The following is a 25,715-nucleotide window of genomic DNA, read 5'->3' as shown; positions in this document are numbered from 1 at the left end:
CCAGAAGCCAGGCTGTAATTGGCCAAGGATATAGCGCCTTATTTCGCTCTCTGAAAATAGATTAGTTTGCCAAAAAAAAAATAGTTTAAATCATATAATACTTGAACATAAAATCGTGGGGCTCAATGGTTGCCTGAAACTACATTTGTAAGGTTAGGAAAACCGGACGACCCCGCACCTCCTAGCTTGGCTACTCAATTATACAAATTGTAAGTATTAGAGCTATGTTGGGCGCTTTTTCCTAGTTGCCTTCCCCATTTCATACCCCTTGAATGTTTTCGTTCATAAATACATTAACGGGAAATTAACAGTCATTAACTTTTCGCCGGAGAGCCCAATAGAGGTTTTCCGTCAGATCATACCCCTCCTTTTCTTATTTTTTCTCGAAAGTACTCCCAATACGAGTGTGTCAGCCATATGTGTATCAGACATATGTGTATCAGCGGTTGAGTGAAAAGGATAAAACGAATGAAAAGCTAATGATCACCTTTTTTTCGTTTTGTGTGTTGCTTGCCACAAGAGTAAAGAGTGGTACTCTGGTGGTACTAATGGTTTCGAAGTGGTGAAAATAGAGGACACTGGTACAAAAAGGCATGTAATGCATCCGAGAAGTGATGGGTTGAAATATACGTATTTTATTTTTTCATTTTTACAGTAGTTAGAGGCTTTATTAAAGAAAGTTTTGTATGGGTATCATTTCTAAAGGCCCCCATACACGTACGTACATGTTGGCCGAAAATGTTGGTGAATTCGTGTTCGTCCAACACGCTCGCTTGTGTGTGAGTGCCACGAACCAAACTGGCAGAAGAAAATGTTCGGCTCGGCGCTCGGTCGGAATGAACCTCCAACATTTTGTTCATTTCCAACCCAACATATGCGTACGTGTATGGGGGCCTTAAGAGTCAAAACCGAACATTTAATAAAAAAAAAATTGACGGAAAACCTCTATTTCGGAAGCAATTTTTGGACCCAAGCGCGGAGTTCTGTTTGTAAAAATGTAAATACTGCTTTTTTCTTGTCAATCTGTACACAGCAAATATATTCTCATGAACAGAATTTTTGTTTCAAACAAAAACACTGCTTTTGAAATTGACAGAATCGATGACTGCTAATTTCACCTTAACTGTGCATGCGCATAAACTTTCCTGAAATTCTGGGACCCTTCGGCGAAAGCTTGTTCGATAACCTTAAGAAATTCCCAGGTGCCCGAAATACTCTGGCACCCAGCCATCGTGAGCAAACACAAATATCTGGCCAGTTCCTAAAAGTTATTCCTTATACTGTAACTGTCACAATTCGACATTCATGTTCGGGAAATTACTAGCGCGAAGTCTCTGGGCAACCGACCATCATGAGACACACCCAAGCAATAATTTGGGTTTTATTATTTTATAATTTTATAATGGCTTTTATGACCAAAATTGGTCATGAAAACCGTAATAAGAACGCAATAAAACTGACACTGTTGCTTGGTGTTCATTGATGCGTAGGCAAAACTATCTGTTTCATTTTAAATCTGGAGGAACGTAAACTGGCTTGAAACTGCACTTCCATAAAGTTCCTCTGAAACCGCTGTTAAACTGCTCGGAAACTATACTGAAATACTTAGAAACTGCTCTTAAACTAGTCAGAAACTGTTTTCAAACTGCTCTGAAACTACTCTGAAATTAATCTGAAACTACTCAGAAATTAAACTACTCAATAACTATTCTGGGATTGACTAATACTTGTACCTTTGAACCATAGAGGCGCTGGACAAAAGGAGACCGCAAAATCCACTTCTCAAGCATAGCGACTGCTCAACTGTTGTTTTAAAATTGCTTTGCAACTTTTCTGAAAACTCTCTGAAACTACGCAGAATCTGAAATTATTCAGAAAATGCAATATTTGAAATGAAATTGTCCTGAAATTGCTCAGAAACTTCCCTGAAACTACACAGAATTTGCATATTCTGAAACTGAATCGGAACTGCTCTGAAATTATTCTTAAGCTGCTTAGGGGTCATCCATAAAGTACGTCACGCTTATAGGAGGAGGGAGGGTTGACCTAATCGTGACGATTTGTGACGTAGAGGGGAGGGGGGGGGGGGGTATGAAGTTATGTGACGTCACATGAAAAAAAATCAAATGGAAAATTTATTCGGGAAATTATAATTTAGCCTTCATTTTAAGATACAACTATTGAAGGCTTCTATAAAATTAACGTACTGATGGATTTTAAAACAAATAGTTAAATTTTTTGAATGAACACTTTTTTGAACATATATGTGTGAACAGGACTCATTTATTCTATGTAGTATGAACTCCCCATTAAGGCTTTACAGAATATGCAATACACCGCTGAAGAGCTGCTTGAGTACCGTCCTGCCTAAAAGATTTTTGCAACCGCAAATAGCAGTCGCACAAACTCCTGAAGGGTTACGGGATGCTACCAGAGACCCATGACCAGGCTTGTTATTTCCTCACTCATTGTGCAAAAAGTGCAACTTTTTTTGTTCCACACAATGAGCAGAACTGCTTTCAGAAATGAGAAGTAAATCCACACAATGAGAAACAGACTAAACACAATGAGAAATACTGACATGCAGAAAAATTTCTTAATGCGCTCTTTAAATGAGCAACTTTCGGTTTTGCTCCCGGTCCTCTCGGTAGCTACAGCAGTAAACCTGGAAACAAAACAACCGGTGCGCGTACAGCAGCTATAGACTCACAGGCGTCAAGACAATCAAAAGTCGTTATATTTTGAATCTTAGCGGAGAATTGCCTTTGTTTATAATGGGACTTTCCTGTTGATACGCGACAAGAAGCATATGTATGGGAATTCAAATGTTGCCATATCTAAATAACATTTTTCGCACTGTTGCCGTTGTGACATGGCAATGACCACTACTGCCAATCGTCGTTTTTTCTCAACGCACTACCCATGTTAAAACTACCCGTAGTTGTCATACGTCAGCGCATCGCATCAACTTATTCAAAGTGTATTGACATTCTCCTCAATGAGTAGCACAGTGTGCGGTTGCTCATACAACTGCGTTCAGCAAGAAAAAGCACAGTTAAAATGAAACGGAGCAGAATAAATCGCGTTGAAGACTGAGCACAGTTTGAATTTTTCTCTTCTCTTTTTTTCTTCTGAGGAGGTGCCATCCCTGCCCATGGCAATGTTTTCCCTTGATATTCGTGCTGAACTTAATCGATGAACAAAAACTCATGCCGAAGTTCCACGGCTGCTTTTAAGGTTTTTCGGTATAATTTATACTGCCCCTCACTCAAAACCTCTCTGAAGGATAGAGTTTAAGCCGCTTGTGGATTAAATTTCTCATCTAAGGTAGTGTTGAATGATTACACGATTGAAGAAATACACAAAATGACAAAATCCGTCAGAAAAGTTCTTCCAAGGCATGTTGCTCCAATACGTCAGCAGGAAGTCCTGTTTCTTTCAACTAGATCAGACGTATTTGAGCGGATGAATGTAAAGGGCGTGGATATGCGCGAAACATTAATCGACGGCACATCAGCGACTTCTGAAGCATATTCGATTGCAGCAATTGAAGATCATCTTCAAAATCCGTGAATCGATGACTTATAATCTCGAAAATTTTCCTTTTTTTATTTGTTGAAATTCATTTGATTGCTTTAAATAAAAAGGTTGGAATGAATATTTAATTTTTTTGTTGTGAAGGGGGGGAGATTGCCGTGACGTGACGTACTTTCTCAGGAGGGGTCACGAATGTGTAACGTGACAAGGGGGGAGGGGGGGTCGATTTTGGTCAAAATTTGCGTGACGTACTAAATGGATGTCGCCTTAGTCTTGAAATTGCTCTGAAACTGCTATAAAATTGTCCAAAACTTCTGTAAAACTTCATGAAAACTATTCTAAAGCCGCTGCTAAAATATTCGAGAACATATTTAAAACTGTTCAAAAATTATCTTGAAATCACTTTAAAAGTGCTCGGTAACTGCTCTGATCTGAAACAGCCCTAAGACTGTTTGAAAAGTGCTTAAAAACTGCTCAGAAAGTACCGAAAACTGTTTTGGAATTTGTCTGAAACTGCTTAGAAAATATTTTTAAACCGCTTAGCGACTGTATCAATAATCAAAATTTGAATAATCAAAAATCAAAAAATGAAAATACTCTGAAAATACTGAAATATTCCATTGATTCAATATCAATTCAATTCAATTCAAAATTCAATTCAATATTCTGAAACTGCTTTGAAACTATTCAAACTGCTTAGCGACTATCTTGTAATTGTTCTACAACTGCTATGAAATTGTTCAAAAACTTTTTTGAAACTTCTCACGAATTGCTCTAAAATTGCTGGGAAACTATGTAAACACCTTTGAATCGGCTCAGGAATTTCCTTGAAATACTCTGAAAGTACTCAGAAACTACTCAGAGGCTCCTCTGCAATTGCACTAAGACTGTTTTAAAACTGTCTAGAAACTGCTGTGAGCTTGTTCAAAAACTGCCCAGAAATTTCTCAAAAATTTCTCTAAAACTACCCAGAAACTCTATTAAAACTGCTATAAAACTGTTTGAAGTTGCTATGCAAATATTATTAAACTGCTTAGAGACAAAACCTTCTCAAAAACGGCTCTAGAACTACCGTAAATTTGCTCAAAAATATCTAAAATGCTTAAAAATGGTCTTAAAATTGCTCTGAAACTGCACTGTTCAGAAAGCGTTCTTGAAAACGTTGAAAGCGTTGGATCAAACCATTCTAAAACTGCACAATAACTGCTCAGAAATTGTTCGGAAATTGCTTTGAAACCTCTCTGAAAGTACACAGAAACCACATAGAAACTATTCTGAAACTGATTCGAAACTACTCTGCAACTAAGCATAAACTGCTTAGTAACTGTCTTGAAATTGCTCGGAAACTGCTGTTTAGTTGCTCAAAAACTTCTATTAAACTTCTGTAAAACTTCTCGGAAGCTGCGCTGAAACCGCTGTGAAACTATTCAGGAACATATTTAAAACTATTCAGGAATTGTCTTGAAATCATTCTGATAGTGCTCAGTAACTGCTCAAAAGTTCCTATGAAACTGCTGTGGAACTTCCCTTACAAGCACACCAGGATTCCTGGTTTTAGAATCCCGAGGATTTCTGTTTCATAGTTACTATACCTTTACCGAGTTATACCCAGGTAACCAATAAGCATTAGTATAAGCAGTAAATCAATCGTTTATTAGCATCCCTGGCGTTTTATACTGCAGGTTGTTGTTTATCAGCCTTTTGATTGCATAACTGTTGTAAATTAGTATCCACAATTCTATTTAAATTCTTCTTGTTGGTAACTAGCTGCAAATAAGCATTGTCCGCACTATAAGAGGGCTTGCAGTAAAGTAGCCGCATATTTTGCCAAAATAGCATTTAAGTAGCATTTAAGGCAACTTAACTGCTTATTGGCTTGCATTTAAATTGCATTGGAAATGCTTATTGGTCACCTGGGTAGGCATCCCAGAGATGCCAACTTTGGAATCTAATACAAAAATCCAGATTCTAAGAGCATGGCATTCTAAACGAGTCCTCTGTAGAATTCCTCCACACGATTCCTATGAGCGGAGCTTCCAAAATTCTGTGCGTATCTTTTTGGTTCGCTCGAGTTGTCTGAAACTACATTAAGACTGTTTTATAACTGTCCGGAAACTACTTTGAGACTGCTCCGAAGCTATTCTAAACCTGCTTAGAAACTGTCTTAGAATGGCTCTAAAACTATTATGAAACATTGCTGAAAAACTTTCCGCAACGTGATATGAACTGCATCAAAAACACTCTGCAATTTGCGTGAAACTGTACAGCAACTATTCCGAAACTGCTTAGAAGCTTTCATAAAATTATAGGAATTTAACTTAAGGTTCAAAAGTAATTTATTAAAATACCCGGTGACGCAGACGCATAAAGCACGAGCTGTACCAAATATAAAAAAAGGCTGACATAGTGATGGTAGTACATTGGCACGTGGCATCTGGCACGTGGTCAGAATACCCGGTGAAACTATTTCCCGCACCCAATGGATGTGCATTGTCGAGGCTGATGCACGTTCAGCTAGTGTTCAAGGGAATTGGAGAATGGCAGCCCAGGACCGATAGTACTAGAGGACCAGCATTCGTTCAGCGTTAATTCCAATTTATGCATATCGCGTTCGCCTAACAAATAGTAAACAAACCACGAGTGGATGTCAAATGGGTGAATTGCGTTCATTTCGGTTCATTCGTCACGTCACCTTGCAAAACCTTATATCACAGAGAACAGACTACCAGGTAATTGACAAAAAGTGTGTAAAGGGTTTTTATGTAATCTACAAGTAATCCTTCAATAGAGCACCCCTCGAGCAGTAAGTGGCAAACTAAATCTTGATGTCGCTGCCGTCGCTGCTATGTAACTCCAGCACAAAGAAATATTGATAAAGGTACATGCATATTTTTTGATGCGTTTGGCAAACTATTTCTGGAGGGCGCTACCGACAGATTTTACACACAAAAAATCGATTACTTCCTTCGAGCCTGTTAATCTGTTCTCTGTGCTTATATCATCTGTCACTAACACTTGTATAAAATGACAAGGCGATACTAAGATGCAAAGCCGGCTGAATTTGTTCGAAACAGATCTGATATAGCGCACCCATCACAGAGAACAGACTAACAGATAATGAACGAGAAGTGTATGGAAAGGTTTTTATATAGCCAACGAGTAATCCCTCGATGGAGCACCCCTCGAGCAATAAGCGGTAAACTAAAACATGATGTTGTTGCCATAGACCAAATCATCATACCGTCAATTGACAGATACTGGCGCTCTTGTTCACGTTTTGGAAAATTTTCCTTTTCGTTTATAGCGAATGTAGCGTGTGTTTTAACATTTTACAGGCATATTGTCTTTTAAATTTAGTCCTAATGCTGGTTAAACTCGGTTTAAACAACAAACTTGCCGTTTAAACAGGTGAAACTTTTTTGGACTCTGCGGTCTGTTTGTAAACAAGGGCGCCAGTATCTGCCAGATGACGTCACCTTGATTTGGTCTATTGCTAATATGTAACTCCAGCACAAAGTAGTATTGGTAAAGCTACGTACATATTATACACAAACATCCATATTACATAGTACACAGAATAAATCGATTACTTTCTTTGAGCCTGTTAGTGTGTTCTTTGTGAAACCATTCTCAAGAAACAGCGTACTCGAACACATAAACACATATTGAATTCAATCGGTTTTTATTGTACTTAAAAGTTTATAAATATTCGATTGCAACCACATTTTGTTAGTACAATTTCACCGTGCGGGCTACAATGACCGCAAGTAGTCAAGCTATTACCTCAGACAAACAGACGAGACACTCGCGTTAATTCCATCGTCCATTCAAAAACCACTTATTTTTCAAAAAAGCATGTTTCGCAACATGGCCACACCGCGGCGCTCGAGTGTTGCTTCGAGTTTCCAGTATAAAATCATACAAATGTAAAAAACCTACAGTATAAAACTCTGCAAATGTAACCTACAGTACAGAACCCTGCAAATGCAAGCTACTCCGCAACATGCATAACAGAGAGCGCTAGTGTGCAAGCAAAATGTGTAGGACGATGGTTTTTGAAGAATTTTCTTCTATGTGTCATGTCAGTTCGTCAGTGCTATTACTATGTTTTTTGCTAGGTTTTTTCCAAGGCAGCCGTCAAGTAGCTCCCTCGATAAACTGACGCTACCTTTCGCACGTGTCGCCTTCGAAAGCATTCTCTCCATACGTAATAAAAATAGCAACAAGGTCCTATCACCGAGACACTCGGTTCCCGGCAGTGGTTCGGAATGTATCTTCTGAAGTACGTGTTACTTGGCAGCCTGTGGGTAATGGTTTTTGCCAAATCGCCGAAACATAAAACAACACTGAAAAGCTTCAATCAAGCCCAGCACGAGTGCCAACAATATTTACAAGTTCCTTCCAGCGAGGAAGGCGACTGCCAACCACTGTGCGAACAGGTGGTGCTACGATCCTGGAATAGTACGACTTCCAGTCTGTTGCACATCCCGTACAGTCGCCACTTCAAGCCGAACTGCGAAGACAAGGACTACATAGACCGAACTGTCTCCTGTATGAACAGCAGAATAGCACGATTCTCAGAGAAAGAAGTTTGCAGTCGAGCCAACAGCTACTGGGAATGCTACCGTAACGAATTTGGGAACCTCGTCCAAACACCTCAGCTGGCTCCAATGCCGAAACTGGTACTGACAGATACTGTGCGGCAGTGCGCTCGATTTTTGCAAATCACCGACCAAGAGGTGATACTCTACGCATCAACTAGGTTCTCACTGGCACCCAGGGCTCGTTGCTTGCTGCGCTGCGCCTTGATTCGTCAAGGAATCTACGACGCTTACCGAGGTCCGGATCTGGATCGTTTCTGCGTTCAGTGCGGTGGATACAATGTAGAGGAGACCAGTTTCAAACAAAACGCTGGGCAATGCCTCAATCGTCTTTTAAACGAATGTCCCGACAATTGCACACTGGCAACTCGCTTCGTGAATGAATGCTTTCCACCGGATGCTGGAATAGCAACTGTGATTATAGAGGTTGTAAACGAATCTTCCCTAGAATCTGCTATTAATACGGCACGTCGGAAAGCTCTTAGGGACAGAGTGTTTAACGAAGTTAGGAAAACGCTAAATCTGTGATGTGTTGGATTTTTAAGTTAATAAAATCTATACTTTTGTACAGCAACAATAGAGTATTTGTCTTTGTCTTCTCCTAAAATAAGTGCTATAATAATTGCGCCTTACTACTTCTACATTTTTCCTATTGCAGGGCCCTCGAAGTGTACCAGCACGACAAAAAGCCGCTGAGTTGTCTACTAGACAAGCAACGCAATCAGGAAGGTGGCTCCAATCTGGGTGGTCCCTTGCGATACCGCAATGTGGTGATATTTTGGTTACGCTGCGAACAGGTAGGTCAAAGGCCAGGTTGATGATTGAACTTATTTGCAAAAACAATAGCAAAAAAATTGAAGACGCATAATATGATTTGAAATTATGCTTGAATTGTAGTTTGATTGTCAAACGTCATGTTGATTTTTTTTTCAAACTGTCATTGAAACATGATTTCGAGTAGAGAAGAGAGAGCCTTTCATAGGAACCCTTTCGTGACTGGGGTACGAACATCAACTTTCCCACTGAAATTCGATTTGAGTTAGCAGAGTCTCCATATGATCATAGCGTAAAAGATTTTGGCCCAAGATCCGGACAAAATGCTTCTAAGCTGAATGTATTGCTGGCTCCCAGAGGCCAGAGGTCCTCGAATACCTGGCTCGAATGGCTGACCATTCGCGTTGGATGTCTGATTTAAGCTTTTCATAGCGGAATAACTTTCAGAGCTCGTTGGAAGCTCCGACAAAGTTTTTGCCGTTATCAGAAAAAAGATGGCAACCTGCCACGAAATACGAAGCGACGGAGCGCTTGCAAGAACTTACTTTACTTTTTGGTCGACAATCCGCTTATCGAATCCGTGTCGAATTCAGGAGCCGTCTCCACGTTACGTGGACTGCCGCTCTCCAGTCACCCCTAGCACCAGCTGCTCAAGCAGCCCCGTCAACAGCGCTCATCTAGCGGGTATGGGGTCTGCCCCGAAGTCGTCGGACTCTATCGGGTTCTCTGCTAAATATTGTTTTCGTTGGTCTCTCATCCAGCATCTTTGTTACGTGGTCAGCCCATTGTAGCCTGCTGTGTTTTAGCCGCTCTCTTTCAACATCCAAGCTTTGTGACCAGGAGAATTAACGTCTTATAGAGCGTGAGTTTTGTACAGATATTTAGGCTACGGGACACTCATTTTAAACCATCAAGGGTAGCACGTATCTGCCTAATTAGTTTAGCTGGAGAACTAAGTTTAAGTAGAATCATCACTCAGCATCGCGTATTTCACATGTTGGTTGTGTGCGAGGAAGCAATGATTCTTCTGAATCTTTTGTATAGTATTAAAAGTAGGAGGGTCATTCCACGCCAAGTGACCGAGAAAAAGTTCAAACGTGTAATCGACCTTCGGACGGATTAGGACCAAGTTTTGCCAGATTGTTCGTTTTCGGTCAGAAAGTAAAAATCCAAAACTTGATACGGATCGAACATTCCCTCGATTAATGGGAGCGCCTTCATTTTTAATGAAAATACCCGATTTTGTCAAAACCTCTTTTTTTCTTTTGCTTATATCTCCGGAAATAATAAATTTAGAAAGACACTATTTTAAAGTCTTTCCTGTGTGTCCGGGTAAAGCCGGGAATCCAAAGAGGTAGAAAAGAAGGTAAATCCAATCAGATGGTGAAATGCAGATCCTTTAAGATCGTAGATAGTTGTAGTATAATGGAGTTCGGATGATGACACTTGACCACTTAGTTCACGTTGGAAGATCAACTTACACTGCCGAGACCGGCTCGTGTATTCTACTTTTTTATCGGATGACAGTGTTGCCAGAAAGACAGCTATAAATAATCGATATAATTGATCGATTTCGATCAATTACACATTCTTAAAATTATACCCTTTTTTGGGTAAATTTAATACACAACAACTATTTTCACTATTTCCTCTTTCAGCCTGGCAGTTGCCGCATGTAAGTCCCCTCATCTAATATTCCAATGAGATAGGCCGTCTTGACGTCGATGTGTTTAATGATCATTCTTCGTTTCCCAGCAACAGCAAGAAAAGTTCTCAATGTGGCATGGCGAGTTACAGGTGCAAAAACTCGCTCAAAGTCAATCCCAAACTGCTGTTTATAGCCTTGCGCTACAATTCAGGCTTTATGTTTGATGACTTGGTCCTTTTCGTTCCGTTTGAGCTTAAAAACCCATCTAGAGCCAACAAATTTGCGTCCAGATGGTAATGGTACCAGATCCCAGGTTCCATTTCTACAGTATGATTCAAGTTCGTCCTCCATTATATAGCGCCAATCGGGCTGCTCAATTGCTTGCTTGTAATCTGCAGGCTCTTCCTGCACGCAAGCTGCTATACCCGCAGCGTAATCAAGAACATATTCATCCAAATAACGGGGCGCCACACCACGTGACTGGCGATGTGATCGCCGTACTTCTTGCTGTAGTTTTTCGTCGTAGCCGGAGGTTTCGAAGAATTCTTCGCTGTTAGATACATCGCTCAATTCATCTCTTTAATCGTTCGTTGGAGTCTCCCCCACTGCTGATCACTTCTTCGATAACAGGCTGCTGTATATCCATAGATGATGATCCATTCTGAAGCTCTATAAACTTAACATCTCTGCTTACCGTTATCTTGTTAGTTTCAGGGTCAACAAAACGGAACCATTTATGTTCCATTGTAAGCGACAAACACTTTGTCGCGATCCGTGCAGATTACGACAAACCTCATGTCAGATCATGTTCATTGCACGATTGCGTTGAGAAATATAACAGATACAGACGATTGGTTGTGTGCATCGTATGAATCACAATACAAACAACATGTGTGATCTTTTTTCTCGTAGCTAGGTAAGATGTAACACTGTGATCGACTGCTGTGACTGTTTAGAGAACAAAATCTTGTGTTCAACGCTAAAAATTCACTGTTTGTCATGATCTGTACGGATCGTGATCTGTGCGTGTACCGATAACTCATAGATTTTATCAAAATCACTGATCTTCCATCCCTGTGTGCGTCTATGCGCTACATAGTGAATCATGTGGAATGAGAAAAACATTTGACAGTTCGTCGGATATCGTTTTGTACGCAGGGTTGAATCAAAAGGCACATTGAAGTGCTAACGGTACATGGGTGTGAAGAGGTGCACATTGCCTGGCTCAACAACAAGTGCATTCTATTATAAAGTCTTTTAACTTTGTATTTGTTTGCCTTTTATTCGTCATATACTTCCAACAGTTTATTCAATATGTCAGACCGCCGCCGCCGTCGTTGTCAGTCTAGAGCCGGGGTCGTCTCCAATCAAATCGATCTTGGGCCACTCGTTTCCAATTTCTCAAGCGTCTTAGGAGTCACAAGTTGCTTTTGATCTGATGGTCGAGCCATCTTGCACGTTGAGCCTCACTGTTCCTGGTGCATGCCGGTGTGTTTATTGTATAGTTTACGTCGCATTGTCATTCGGCGTGCTCACGACGCGTCCGGCTCACTGTAGCCTACCAACTTTCGCCACATGTATAGTGGGAATCTCTGCAATCTGTGCTTGTAACTCGTGATTCATACGCCAACATTTAAAATTTATATGTGGTTGCGTTAAATATCGAAAATTCTAAAGTTTTACAATGCTATTGATATGATACTATTGCTTTGAGACCTCTTAGTCTTTAACCGCTTTAGGTTAACCTCGAGGTACGAAGCTGGTTTAACAAGCCAGTCGTTGCAAGAGCGAAATGGATGAATCTGTGCTACACTGATTCGATTCGGTCAACTCCATTTTGGTAATAAGGACTCCACATTAGAGCGTAGTACTCAAGATTGGACCGGACAAGAGCGCAGTAGAGAGTTTTGAAACAGTCGATGTCGTAGAAGCTCTTGGCGATCCGCACGATAAGTACCAAGTTTGCTCACTTCTAGGTGGCAGTCTCGGAGGTATGAATTAAACCTTCGTAGCAACGGACCCCCGGTTTCGAGCTTGTCCAGTTTGGCGATGGCAATTTAATGGTTCAATTTGTCGCAAGCAGTGGATAGGTCCGTGCAAATAATGTCCGTCTACGATCGGTCGTCAAAGCTTTTTATCATGTCGGACGTAAGAGTTAGACGATTGGTTGTTGTGGACCGCTTGGGCATAAAACCGTGTTGGTCGTCTATCTACGATATACTGCTCAAAGAATGCAATTACAGGTGCATACACGATAAGGACTGAACAGATGGCTTGGCGGTGCTTGCTAGATAGAGTCCGTTGCATCGTTGCACTTGCCCCGTAAGTATCCTGTACTTTAACCGCCGGTTCAAGCCTTAGAAAGACATTTGAGCCCGAAGATTTGCTTTGCTTCTTAGTCTTTAGTAAACTACACATATGGGCGAAATGAGTAAATTCAAACGGGTCAAGTCGAAAACTTGGCTGCGTGCTAGCTATTTAGGACATAAGCGATCTTTCGCTTGTAAGCAAGGGATTGCTTGCTTGCGAGTTGTACGGTCAAATGTGGAATGTCTGCATCATGCTAGTTCGTCAGTACTTGCATGGTCGGTAGCAAACCTGATCGGAAAAATATGCTTCTACTAGTAATGATTTATACATAGAAATACATTGCTAATTGATAATCTTATTGACGCCGTAACTGCCTTGACCAATCGACACATTAACCTAAAACAAACCACGAAGTTTGAAACACGGAATTGTTCTGTTTAAAGAAGTTGGTAGATTTCATTAGAGCTTGTTTACTACTGTAATATAATTGATTTCGTGCATCCCGCTAGTCTGTTTCTCATGTAACTGTTCTTGCATTGTTTATTGTTTTGAGGAACTCTACCGCTTTCGAGCATTAGTAGAATTTAGCGCTTCCGAGAGTACTTTGCGCTAAAAAAATATGGATATGAATATGGTCATATGCAATTAATATTCCATAAATAATTGAACAAATGGCAAACGCATCTAATTTGACCGTTAGTTTAAAAGTGGTACAACCGATTACGGAAAATGAAAAGCTTGTAAATACTAATAAGTTTCGGAGCTTCAGTACCGGTTGCAGTATTGTTGAAGTAGATGCACCCTCTACATACTTCCTACAGCGTAGAGCGCCCAGCCCAGCCTCCTACACTTGAACGTTGGCTAAGGCCAATGCAACAAGCGCAACAACCAAAGTATGAATGGAATTACTTTCTCGTTGCAGATCGGTGTCAGGCGCGCACGCGAGTACGACGGTGGCGGCCGGCGGCGTGAGTAATTGGTAAACATATAGTATATCTATACAACATAGTACTCCAACCGGCCGCGGTTCGAAATGATTCATTCATAAAACCCTTGCAGATTAGGTCTACACAGCGACTCGACGCGAAACACAACCGTGCATCAAAATGACGCCCGCCACAAGCGCCGAATGAAAATGGTTTTGGTAGATAGATGAATGAAATAAATAAGGAAACAGTGACGAATCATCCAATTTGTCTAGACTCTAGAGTGATTGTAGAAGTGAATTGTATTAATAGCTGATTATAAACGTATTGAATACTTCATGATCGAACGAAAAAAGTTCGAACAATGAAGATCGTTCAAGGTTTTCTAAATCTTTCAACCGGAACTGTGCAACTATGATCTTTTTGATCTACTATACTATGGGCGCGTGGGTTGAAACCGGAATCATTACTCATCGCACCGCCCTCTTTCGGTTTCTAGTAGATATACGTATCTGTATATTCTGCATCTCTATGTCACCATGTCAAAGTGTCACGGTAAGCAAACGTGCGCGAATAATTGAGTTAGTAAAGCATATCTTCGTAGTTAAGGCCACGCGTCCGCAAAAGTGAAACGGAAACGTAATTCGTTTAATGTCTAAAATCATTGAATTACTATTATTTTAATGTAGGGTTACGTCTTACCGCGTCTAATTACGATTCTAGTTTTATACGAAAATGTGAAAGACTTTGAATGCTAATAGCTCTGCCAATTATAAATGGAATTTGATGGTTTAGAGACCGATCGGCTCATAACAGATGTAGTAATTATATATTTTCTACTATAATTTTCTTTTTCAATCACAAATGAGTGAAAATTAACGAAAAGTTTCAAATTCAAATATCACCATACATTTTCTTCGTGATCGCCTTGCTTTACATACAGGGACGACAGGTAAATGCACCATCTGTTTACTATGATTTCGTTTGCTTTTTTTAGAAAAAAAGTGACAAATGTATGTAATGGAGAAATGAAATGGAGAGAGTTACCTGGAAGGAGCGTCAAACATAGCTCTGGCTCTCTCAAGCTCCCACCTGGCGCCTCCACGCAGATCTAAGTCAAATGATGACGGTCGATGGCCTTACCCGGAAATGTTTCATGTACTTACTGAAGCAGCTAAGCTAGGAAGTGCGAACTAGAGCGCCTGTTCTCCAGGTGAGGGGCGGCTCACACAGCGTCTGTCTCGTAACGGGCGGCTGAATATGAAATGCTGTTTCCCGTAAGCTATACCTAAGATGGCAGACCCATCAGCGGGATGTAGGTATCGCGACCCCGGTGAGGTAGTATACCGAAAATTCAATTCGGCGGTAGCAGCCAGGTGGAAGGATCACTTTCAGACACTATTGAATGGAGAGGTAAATGCGGAGGTCAGCAGGGACAGGATAGAAATTGTAAGCGATGGTCAAGCTGTAGAACCACCAACACAGGAGGAGATTAAGAAGGCAATCAGTGAGCTGAAAAACGGTAAGGCTGCTGGGAAGGACGGTATCCCGGCTGAACTTCTAAAAGCGTGGAGCGAGCGGCTGTACAAAGCAATCCACCGGATCATTGTCAGGATCTGGGAGGAAGAACAAATGCCGGAGGAGTGGTTGGATGGCCTCATTTGCCCAATTTTCCAAAAGGGACATCGAATGGAGTGTAAAAACTATCGAGAAATTACATTGCTCAATTCTGCCTACAAGGTGCTTTCCCGTATCCTGTTCTGCAGACTGAGACCGTTAGCGGAGTCCTACCAAGCTGCTTTTCGTGAGGGTCGGTCCACGACGGATCAGATGTTTACCTTGCGTCAGTTGCTAGACAAGTTCCGGGAGTACAACTTGCAGACACACCATCTGTTTGTGGACTTTAAAGCGGCGTACGATTCAGTTAAACGAAATGAGCTGTGGCAGATAATGCTAGAACATGATTTTCCGACGAAACTAGTTACGCTGATTCGTGCGACGCTGGACGGATCCAAATCATGCGTTAGAATAGCGGGTGAAACCTCAGCTGCTTTCGTGATGTTGGATGGACTGAAGCAAGGGGATGCACTCTCTAACCTGCTATTCAACATTGTCTTGGAAGGTGCATTACGAAGGGCAAACGTGGAAAGGAATGGAACTATCATCACGACATCTCACATGCTTCTTGGTTTTGCGGATGACATCGATATCATCGGAATCAACCGTAGAAGCAGTGGAAGAAGCCTTCAGGCCTTTAAAAGGGAAGCTGCGAGATTGGGACTTACCATGAATACCGCCAAAACGAAGTACATGGTTGCTGGTAGGGAACGTGGGAGCCCAAGTGGTGTTGGTGCCGAGGCGGAGTTAGATGGGGAACGATATGAAGTAGTGGAGGAATTTATATACCTTGGTACACTCGTGACATGTGACAACGATGTAAGCCGCGAAGTGAAACGACGAGTTGCAGCCGCGAATCGGGCTTTCTACGGATTACGTAGCCAGCTGAAGTCCCGTAGTTTGCAAATTCGCACAAAACTGGCGCTCTACAGAACACTAATCCTCTCGGTGGCCCTTTACGGACACGAATCATGGACGCTAAAGGAAGCTGATCGGCGAGTGCTTGGGGTTTTTGAGCGTAAAATTCTGCGATCTATACTTGGTAGCAAAATGGAAAATGGAGTGTGGCGCAGACGCATGAATCACGAGCTGTACCAAGTATACAAATATGCTGATATAGTGAAGGTAGTGCAATGTGGCAGGCTGCGGTGGGCTGGACACGTGGCCAAAATGCCCGATGAAAGAGTAGCCAAAACTATTTTCAGCAGAGTACCAGGAAGAGGCCGTAGTCTCCGAGGCAGACCCAGCACCCGGTGGGTGTGCTTGCGAAGACGATGCACGTTCAGCTGGTGTTCGTGGGGATTGGAGAACGGCAGCCCAAAACCGACGGTACTGGAGGACCATAATTCGTTCGGCGCAGGATTGGTAACGGACCGTTGCCACTAAAGTAAAGTAAGTGACAAAACTCTCTCGTCCCAACAGGTCGAAGATTCATCACCTACGTCTACGACGTTCAGACTTATACTTATTTGATATATGTGCTTGGAAAGTGTGCCAGAAAAGTGACAAAATTTGTTAGGACCGCCTTAATGGTGACACCTTGGCCCATTGCTGTTTATCCTTTTTGTAAATGATTTGTGTAGCACCATAAAATCTTGCAAGTATATGCACGCAGATGACCTGAAGTTCTTTCGGGTAGTATCATCAAGAGTTGACTGCTGTGCCTTACAATCCGACATCGATTCCCTGCTAAGTTGGTGTGTGCTTACTGGAATGGACATGAACGTGCAGAAATGCAACATTATTTCATTCTGTAGGAGTAGGAATGTCATATCTTTTGACTACACGATGGAAATGGACAGCATCAACCGTGTCGAAACTGTAAAGGACTTGGGCATCCTCTTGGACAGTAAATTATGTTTTGCTCAACACATTGCCGTTACTACTGCTAAGGCTTACGCTATGCTAGGCTTTATCAAAAGGAATACGCAGCAGTTCAATGATATCTACTGTCTGAAATCGCTTTAGTGTTCAATCGTGCGCATTATTCTTGAATACGGGGTGCTTGTGTGGGCACCTCATTATGCTGTTCAAATCAACCGGATAGAACGAATCCAGCGTCAATTCGTTCGGTACGCTCTGCGCAGGTTACCCTGGGATGATCCAGTTCGTCTACCTCAGTACGAAAACAAATACGTGCTTATACGTCTACCCACTTTGACAAATAGGAGAAGTATGTTGCAACGATTATTTATCTACGATCTTCTGGAAAATAACGTGAATAGCCCGGAGCTACTAGGTCAGATTTGGTTCAACGTACCTCCTAGGCTTACCCGACGAGCGGATTTCTTCCGGCTTCCTTTACACCGTACTTTTTTCGCCCAAAATTACCCGATTGATGTGTGTTCACGCGAATTTAATATTGTATCTGACTGTTATGAGTTTAATGTATCTAGAACAACTTTTAAAAATAGAATAAGTGTACATTAAGAACTGTCTGTACGATATTATCGAAGACCAGGAAATAAAAAAATTTAAAAATTAAAAGCCTTGACCAATTTGATGGCTGTGTTATGGAAGCGCGCCAGAAGAGGTATTAAGTCTTCTCATTCCAACTAGATTTCTTAGTACCGCAATAAATCTAGTCCAATTTGATATCCTGAAAGTAAATAGTTATAAAAAAGTGAGCGACCAATGCTATCTTTCGCCTGATTGTATCCACTTAAAGGGTGTCCCACATCAAATTGCACCACGGGAGAAACGCTGCAGAAAATTACCTGGTTGAACGATAGTTTTCAAACTTTCAGGCGATAAAATATAACCCATTAGTAAGCTTTTGGCATATTTATTTCATTCAACTTCGATACCATAACCGTATTTTTTTTTCCTGTATGGACTCATCACTGTGACCAGTATGGTTAGATCTATTGTGATATCGCCCGGGTGTTTGTTGTATAACCCACACTGCATTTATTTTGGCTATAGTCGCTATTGAGTGAGCGATATGCTTATTGAATTTTTTTTATGCGTGCTGGTGTGTAATTGGGTACCCTTCTTTCAATGCTTTACTCTACTTTACCCACCTCGTTCCACATGACAGCGCACAGTCCCCAATTATAGTCATCCCTGGCGTAGCAAACCAGTGCATTTTTACTATAAGGGTCTCATTTTTGCACTGTCAATAGGCCATATCGGGATAATATAGAACTCAGCATGAAGGAAGGGCGATGAGGGGCCTGAGAATAAACCCATGCTAAAGTCACTTTGACATCGAATAGCCTGATTCTACTAAGATTCGAACCCATGACCATTCGCTTGTCAAAGCAGACTCGGTAACCTTGCGGCTACAGAGCCCCCCCCCCCACCATAACCGTATGCTCGCACCTTACGCTTAACTCCACTCATAGGGTTCAGTACAACATCAGGCGGCAGCTTCTTCTGTGCGGAAACCCACTTTTTCTTCATGTCTTCCTCAGAATTGACCTCCTGGGGATGCTTCCGTAGTGTCTGCTTCATAATAGACCAATATTTTTCAATGGGTCTTGTTACCGATCATTTTCAAATCGATCGACACAATGGAAAGTTTGTTCATTTTAGCGTCTTTAGTTCGTAAGTTGGTAAATATTTTGTTTTGTTTTGTTTATAATCGGCTCTTACCCATTGTTGTTAGTTTGATAAAAAATGTTGTTATTGAAATTTTGTGATTTTTGTTTAACCTAGTTTAAGTCATTATTACTAACATCACAAATCTACCGTTCGATCATGTACAACCCTGCAACATCTCAACCGGTTCGGCGATTTGGCGAAATAAGATAGGTTTTCGCCGACGAACCCACAGCATCCGGTTAGAGAGATGAGAGGGAAGAACATCTCGAGATTAGAGGGAGATGTAGGATGGAAAATATCACAGAGGGAAAGAGGGGAGATCGATCGAGATCAGTTGACCTCGAGCCGTACAGAGGGCTATAGTCAAAAAGTCAGGCTGCTAGTGCCGGCTGATTAAAATCTCGTGGATAACCCCAAAAAGTTTGCTAGGAAACCAGCAAAGAAGCCACAGTGAAACCGTAACGATTATACGGGGATACAAGCTATCATATTTAGTGCCACGGTAAACGTTGAGAGGCCACGCTACAAATTCTGGCCGGCGGGGATCGTGTGGTAACGTGGTCGTTCGGAATTGCAACGGACGTAAGATAACGCTAGTTGATCGGGACGGCTGGAACCGACGTTACCAATTCGTGACATCAATTCCAAGGATTGGCGGAAGAATCTACAACCTGCAGCCTCGTTTAGCCCGTCATCGTGTTAGCGCTTCGAAGTTCGACCGTGAAGCGGTCGGGGTATGTACCCTCTCTCGTCTTTCTGCATGTCATCGAAGGGCCCCAACGCGTCGTGTTCGTGATCGGTACCGCAACGTGATTAGTGAGATCTAAACCCTGATGAATAAATAGTTATAATGTAATATTATTTTTAGGTTCTAAAGAGCCGATCCTTTTTTCTTCCTGAACTTTCTTTCGTTGTTCCGCTTTGCTTGACTGTGACGGTAAGTAGTCGAATGTGCTGAGTCCCCCGAACACGCTACGACCCTGAGAAGATAGAGTGAGGCAGCAGGGCAGTGTGAGCTTACTCAAACTTACTGTCTTAGTTCCAGTGCGTCCTTGGGTACGAAAGTAACTCCGTTGGCTTCGTACGACTCCAGGACAACCTTTGAATAATGCTACGAAGCTAGATCCGGGTAGATCATAGGGCCCTCGTGTTGCTTCAACAGAGGAAGCAGACGCTTCTGTAGACACTCCTTGAGATAGATCTACCCGTTTACAATCCCGGTAGTCACGAACGGCGCACTCCGTTTGCCACATGAGCAGATCGCTTGCCAAATAATGTATTTGTTGGCAAACTGAGAATTTCTGATTCCTTATTTCCTTCGAAACATCAACGGTGAAGAACAGTAGTCCCGGAAACTGCCGGAAGTCTGCCTTGACGTAAGTCTCATCAGTCTTGTTATTTCCTCACTCATTGTGCAAAAAGCGCAACTTTGTTTCAACACAACGAGCAGAACAGCTGTCAGAAATGAGAAATAAATCCACACAAGGAGAAACAGACTAAGCATAAAGAGAAAAACTGACGCGCAGAAAAACTTCTTATTGCGCTCTTTAAATGAGAAACTTTCAGTTTCGCTCTCAGTCCTCTCGGTAGCTACAGCAGTAAGCGTGAAAACGAAACAACCGGTGCGCGTACAGAAACTATAGGCTCAGAGGCGTCAAGGCAATCAAAAGTCGTTAAATTATGAATCTAAGCGGAGAATTACATTGCGCAAATTAGCTATTTAAAAGCGCGCAAAAGTCTCTATTAAGCTTCATCGCAGCTTCGAAAACAGCTATCAACAAGCGTGAAGCTTGATAAAATCACCAAATTCTGAACAAAGGTTATTATTTCTTAACCTAAACCACAGTTCAGCCACAGGTTGAATAAAATCAGCTATAAAAGCCTGAAATAGTTACTTAGGATCCGCTTATTTCTAGATAGAATTAACAAAAGGACGAATGTTGCAAATGTAAACAAAACGAGTAAGAGTTAGTTTTTGCTGGGCCAGCATAGGAAAATCAACTCTCACTTGGTTTGTTTACGCTTGCGACATTCGCCCTTTTGTTAGTTTCATCTTCATTTATTCCATACTAGCTGACCCAACAAACTTCGTATTGCGACAAATTAAACTGTGTTGTACATAAATCGTGAATCTCGGATGACCTTTCTCACAATCTTGAGTTGCAAGTTCCTGGGGAGTTCATGGGTGTTTTAATATACAAATTTTCCTCAGAGTAAAGTAGAAAACAACTTCCCCCATTGCATAGCCTGATAAAATAAAGCGGATAGCATTTAAATATTCGTCATCATTACAAACCATTTCGCCGAATACCATTTTGCGGAACACTAATTCTCGGTTGACCATAACGCGGAATATAGAATTTCGCAGAATACCATTTCGCGAAAAACCTTACGCGGGATGTACCATTTCACGGAAAATCTTTTCGTAGAAAGTACCATTTCGCAGGGGTGACCCAACTGAAGGAAAGTAATAGAGGTCAGTAGATCTAGGAAAATAAATAAACCTAGATAGAGGTGATCTCTATCGGCGGCTGCCCCCCCGCAGTGTCCGGCGAATCCGACGGCAGGTCGCCGGCAACACTCGCGGCCTGTGGCCGTCTCGCGCTGAATTATCTAATGTTACTATTGATAGTTTTTGGTGGTCTTGTTATTGATTAATGTTTTATGAAAAATTCTAAAATTTCTTGAGTTGGATTAGTTTTTGAGTTACGCAAAAATTTCTGTTTTATTTGTATGATATGTATTTGTATGTCCTTATCTCCCTACCACAGGTGTGAGGGGTCTCAAACCATCATTAAAAAAATCCTGCCTCCAAAACCCCCCACATGCCAAATATGGTTCCATTTGATTAATTAATTCTCGAGTTATGAGGAAATTTGTATTTCATTTGTATGGGAGCCCCCCCTCCTAAAGTGGCAAGAGGTTTTAATTCACCATAGAAAAAATTTCGGCCTCCAAAAACACCCACATATCAAATTTTGTTCCATTTGCTTGATTAGTTCTCGATTTATGAGCAAATTTGTATTTCATGTGTATGGAAACCCCCCTCTTAAAAGGAAGAAGGGTCATTATTAGGAGGGCAATAATTGAGAAAAAAAATTGCCTGCAAAAACACCCACATGCTAAATTTGGTTCCATTTGCTTGATTAGTTGACGAGTTATAAGGAAATTTGTATTTCATTTGTATAGGAGCCCCCCCTCCTAAAGTGGGGAGGGGTCTCAATTCACCATAGAAAAAATTCTTGTCTCCAAAAACACCTACATGTAAATTTTTGTTCCATTTGCTTGATTGATTCTCGAGTTATGCAAAAATTTGTGTTTCATTTGTATGGGAGCCCCCCCCCCTCTTAGTGAGAGGAGGGATCTCTAACCATCATAAGAACCTTTCCTGGCACCAAAAACCCCTACATGCAAATTTTCACTCCCATCGGTTCAATAATTTTCGATTCTATAAGGAACATAAAGCAGACAGAAATTCATTTTTTTAGGCATAGATTTGTATGGGAACCCCGCTCTTAGTGGGGAGAGCGGACTTTTGCCATCGAGAGAATCTTCCGTAGCCCCAAAAACCCCTACATGCAAATTTTCACGCCGATCGGTTCAGTAGTTTTCGATTCTAAAAGGAACATAGGGATAGACAGACAGAAATCCTTTTTTATAGGTATAGATTGAACGTTTGGCTGTAGTGTGTAATAGGATATTTAAACGATATATTTACTGCGGAGCAACGTGCTGTAGCAGTGTGACTTGATTGCTTTCTACATGATCCATTTCTGTTTTGTTTTCATCAATTTTGCACAATAGAGCGATATATCTTTCAACTTAATCAATGTGAAGTGCATTGCCAAGCTTTATACACACTGTATCTGAGTCAAGGGGTTGGAGCGGCACACCTCCGGTTCAATTTTGCATATGAAATGGGAGCACTGCCAGTTGTCAAAATCAGCACGCACGGTTGCCAGATCTATCAGATTATAATGAATTTAACGAACCTTGCAGTTCGACACTTTCGGTACAGCATCGGCACTGTTCGGCTCGTTTCAAGTCGCTTAACATAAAAACGGCTAAGGCGAGTGACCGACCCCTTGGTCTGAGTATAATATTCAAGGTGCGTGACAATAGCTTAAGTAGATTTCAGAATTATTTCAATACTAGTTAATCAAACATTTGAGCAAACAGTGTGCGTGTTCGATTAGCTCCCTTTTGACAATTCTCGCTGATCGATTGGCTCCTAAGATGGCTGCTTCCGCGTATCTCTCACCACTGAGTATTTCTAGTTTTAACTAGCTAGCAATATACTGGTAGCCACTGAGAACTAGCCGGTTATCACAGTGTGGACAATTTGGCCAGATCGTCATGTGCTCCAGAAAAAGGGGAAAAAGCCCTTCAATGATGACCTTTAGCCTCTCTGGACACATTTCAGTGGGCGTCTTTGGACCTGAATTATAACGTTAGTCATCAGAAATAAATAGCAAAATATGTAGCAAAGATGACAAAATGCAACAATAGGCCATATGAATAAAAGAGTTAGAGCAAATGCTCCATACGATTTGAACGGGAAAAGCAAAGTAAACTGTTTTATTCATACGGCCTAATTATGTTTCTACTGGTAGTGCAGCCATTGTTTTCATTCTGATATTTCCCATACATTCAAGCATACTTTTACTTGTATCCCGTTTGACTTAGAAAACTGGGATATGAGTTACCTAAGACGTATCGTTTTATCATTAAACATAATTTCTTCCAATCAGGAAACACTCAATGCTCGTTTGGATGCCCGAGTGGACTCAATGGTTGCGCAAGGCTTGCTTGAGGAGATTCGCCGATTCTACGAAAACTACGTGGAGCCTTTCGAGTATGTTCTAAATTGCGTAGCAACGATCCTCCATTTTTTTCTATTCTCGCTTCTATCGTTCTACTTCTTAGGGACAATGATTTCCACCGAGGAATTCTGCAGAGCATCGGTTTCAAGGAGTTTGCTGCCTATCTGAGCCAATACGATCGGGAACAGGACCGGCTCATCACGGAGTTTATGCAACAAAAGGAGAACCTCCAACAGCGGCTAGATCCACCCGAAGGTTTGGATCTACTGCAAAAATGCCTGGACAACTTGAAGTTGGTGACGCAACGCTATTCCAAAAGGCAAATTAAATGGATAAATAATCGATTTTTGTCGAATTCGCAGAGAGAGGTAATAATATTTTATTAGTGTTGTTTCTTGGGGATGTACTTTGCAGTGAGAAACGTCAGCAGATGGTGCTTTATTTTTCGATTTTTTGAAAGGAGGGGTTCGTTGCGTGATACGTCTTTCCTTCTTCTATTTTATTGATTGCACGCACTCAAACCAATTTACGTTACGTGCGATGAAAATTTATGCTTTGCCAGAGGGTGATCATCAATAATTAAACCATCCAAATTGTCAAACTTTTCCTGTTGTCTGTTTGTAAACTTTTGTCCTTCCCTTCCAGGTCCCGCCGATTTACGCGTTAGATACGACCGACGTAACGCGCTGGGACGAGCTCGTATTCGGCCCAGCACAGGAGATTATCGAGGCCACGTTGGCCGGCACAAGTCCTAGCAGGCAGCAACCCCTCCCGAAACTGGCAAACCCCAAGGAAGGCCTGAACGAGGAAACCTCATTCCACTGTGTCATCTGTCAACGTACCATCGTTGGCGAGTACCAGTGGCGACTTCATATGCGCTCGAACAGACACAAAAAAAGCCTCCAGGGTCAGCACCGGAGGGCGGCCCGAACGGATCCATCGTTGAGCTGAGTTTAAAACGGGCTCACGGTAAGTGGGTCCGAACTTTGGCACTTTTTTTAACCGACGGTTGTTTTTGCGTAATTACATAAAGTGAACCATTTTGCATTTTTTTCTTTCTCCTTACTTACTTTCTTACCTGCTTACTTTCTTATTACTACCATTTTGTCAATATTTCTTACACGCATAGTTGTAAAGCAAACTTTGTTAGAATAATCAATAAAATATCGAAGTACCAATGCAATATCGACAATCTGAAGAACTTCAAGAAACAACCCCGTGTTCAGTTCGATAAATGTACGTTTTTATTTCACTTTCATGTTTTTGTAGAGCTGCAACAAGATTAAAATAGTACAACAACGTAAATCACAATCTTCCAGTATAGTTTACTAAATGATTCACTTTTTTTTATACTCTAGCTTCCGTAAAGGACTTCACTCACGTGCCTGCCAATGAATTTCTCGAGAGACGAACACTCAGGACTGCCTTCCCAACAAACATTTTTGTTGAATAACAGCTTATCAAGCGCTTGTTTCCCGGTAATTAGCCGTACAATGGTTGAATAAACTACTATTAAAAAAAATGTTCGTTGAGTTGGTTAGGTACATTATGGGCAGGGCGTTTTTCTTTTGTTCGATGAGATTCTGTTTAAATTTCGAAAAGGCTATAAATATTTTATCCTGTACATATTGATTATTTTTTTTATTGTCTTCTTGTTTCAGCGACTGTTTCGCAAAAGTTTTTTTTTTTCCTTTTGATGTTTTAACCTTTGTTCACTGCACATTTTGGTTGAATGTATTGTCATACGTTTTTTTCGAACCCATTAGAGTGGTTCGGCCCAACCCGCGCGTTTCGTAGCGGCTTTCAAAGAAAACCAATCGATCAATCTCGATTGCCAAAAAATGGTTTCACCTTCGATCCGTCTGGAACTAGGTTACGAGTGCGTCCGGTTTGGTTATATGTAGGTACTTAAAGGAGAGGCGTGCATAATTAT

The 25,715-nt window shown here is 41.4% G+C and overlaps 1 protein-coding gene across 1 annotated transcript in view; it reads left to right on the top strand.

The window, feature by feature from the left end:
* The window catches only part of LOC128739939 (tRNA dimethylallyltransferase), a 430,275-nt gene extending 405,466 nt beyond the window's left edge, over positions 1 to 24,809 (top strand). The window contains exons 4-7 of the mRNA XM_053835443.1: positions 8,797 to 8,935; positions 23,711 to 23,814; positions 23,886 to 24,150; positions 24,428 to 24,809. Coding sequence (XP_053691418.1) covers positions 8,797 to 8,935; positions 23,711 to 23,814; positions 23,886 to 24,150; positions 24,428 to 24,733 — 814 coding nt within the window. The 3' untranslated portion in view covers positions 24,734 to 24,809. The remainder of the gene's footprint in view (positions 1 to 8,796; positions 8,936 to 23,710; positions 23,815 to 23,885; positions 24,151 to 24,427) is intronic.
* The last annotated feature ends 906 nt before the right edge of the window (positions 24,810 to 25,715 follow it).

The sequence above is a fragment of the Sabethes cyaneus genome, chromosome 1 (assembly GCF_943734655.1).
Source record: "Sabethes cyaneus chromosome 1, idSabCyanKW18_F2, whole genome shotgun sequence".
Classification (NCBI taxonomy): domain Eukaryota; kingdom Metazoa; phylum Arthropoda; class Insecta; order Diptera; family Culicidae; genus Sabethes; species Sabethes cyaneus.
The sequence above is the reverse complement of the archived record's forward strand: the minus strand, read 5'-3'. Positions and strand labels throughout refer to the sequence as shown.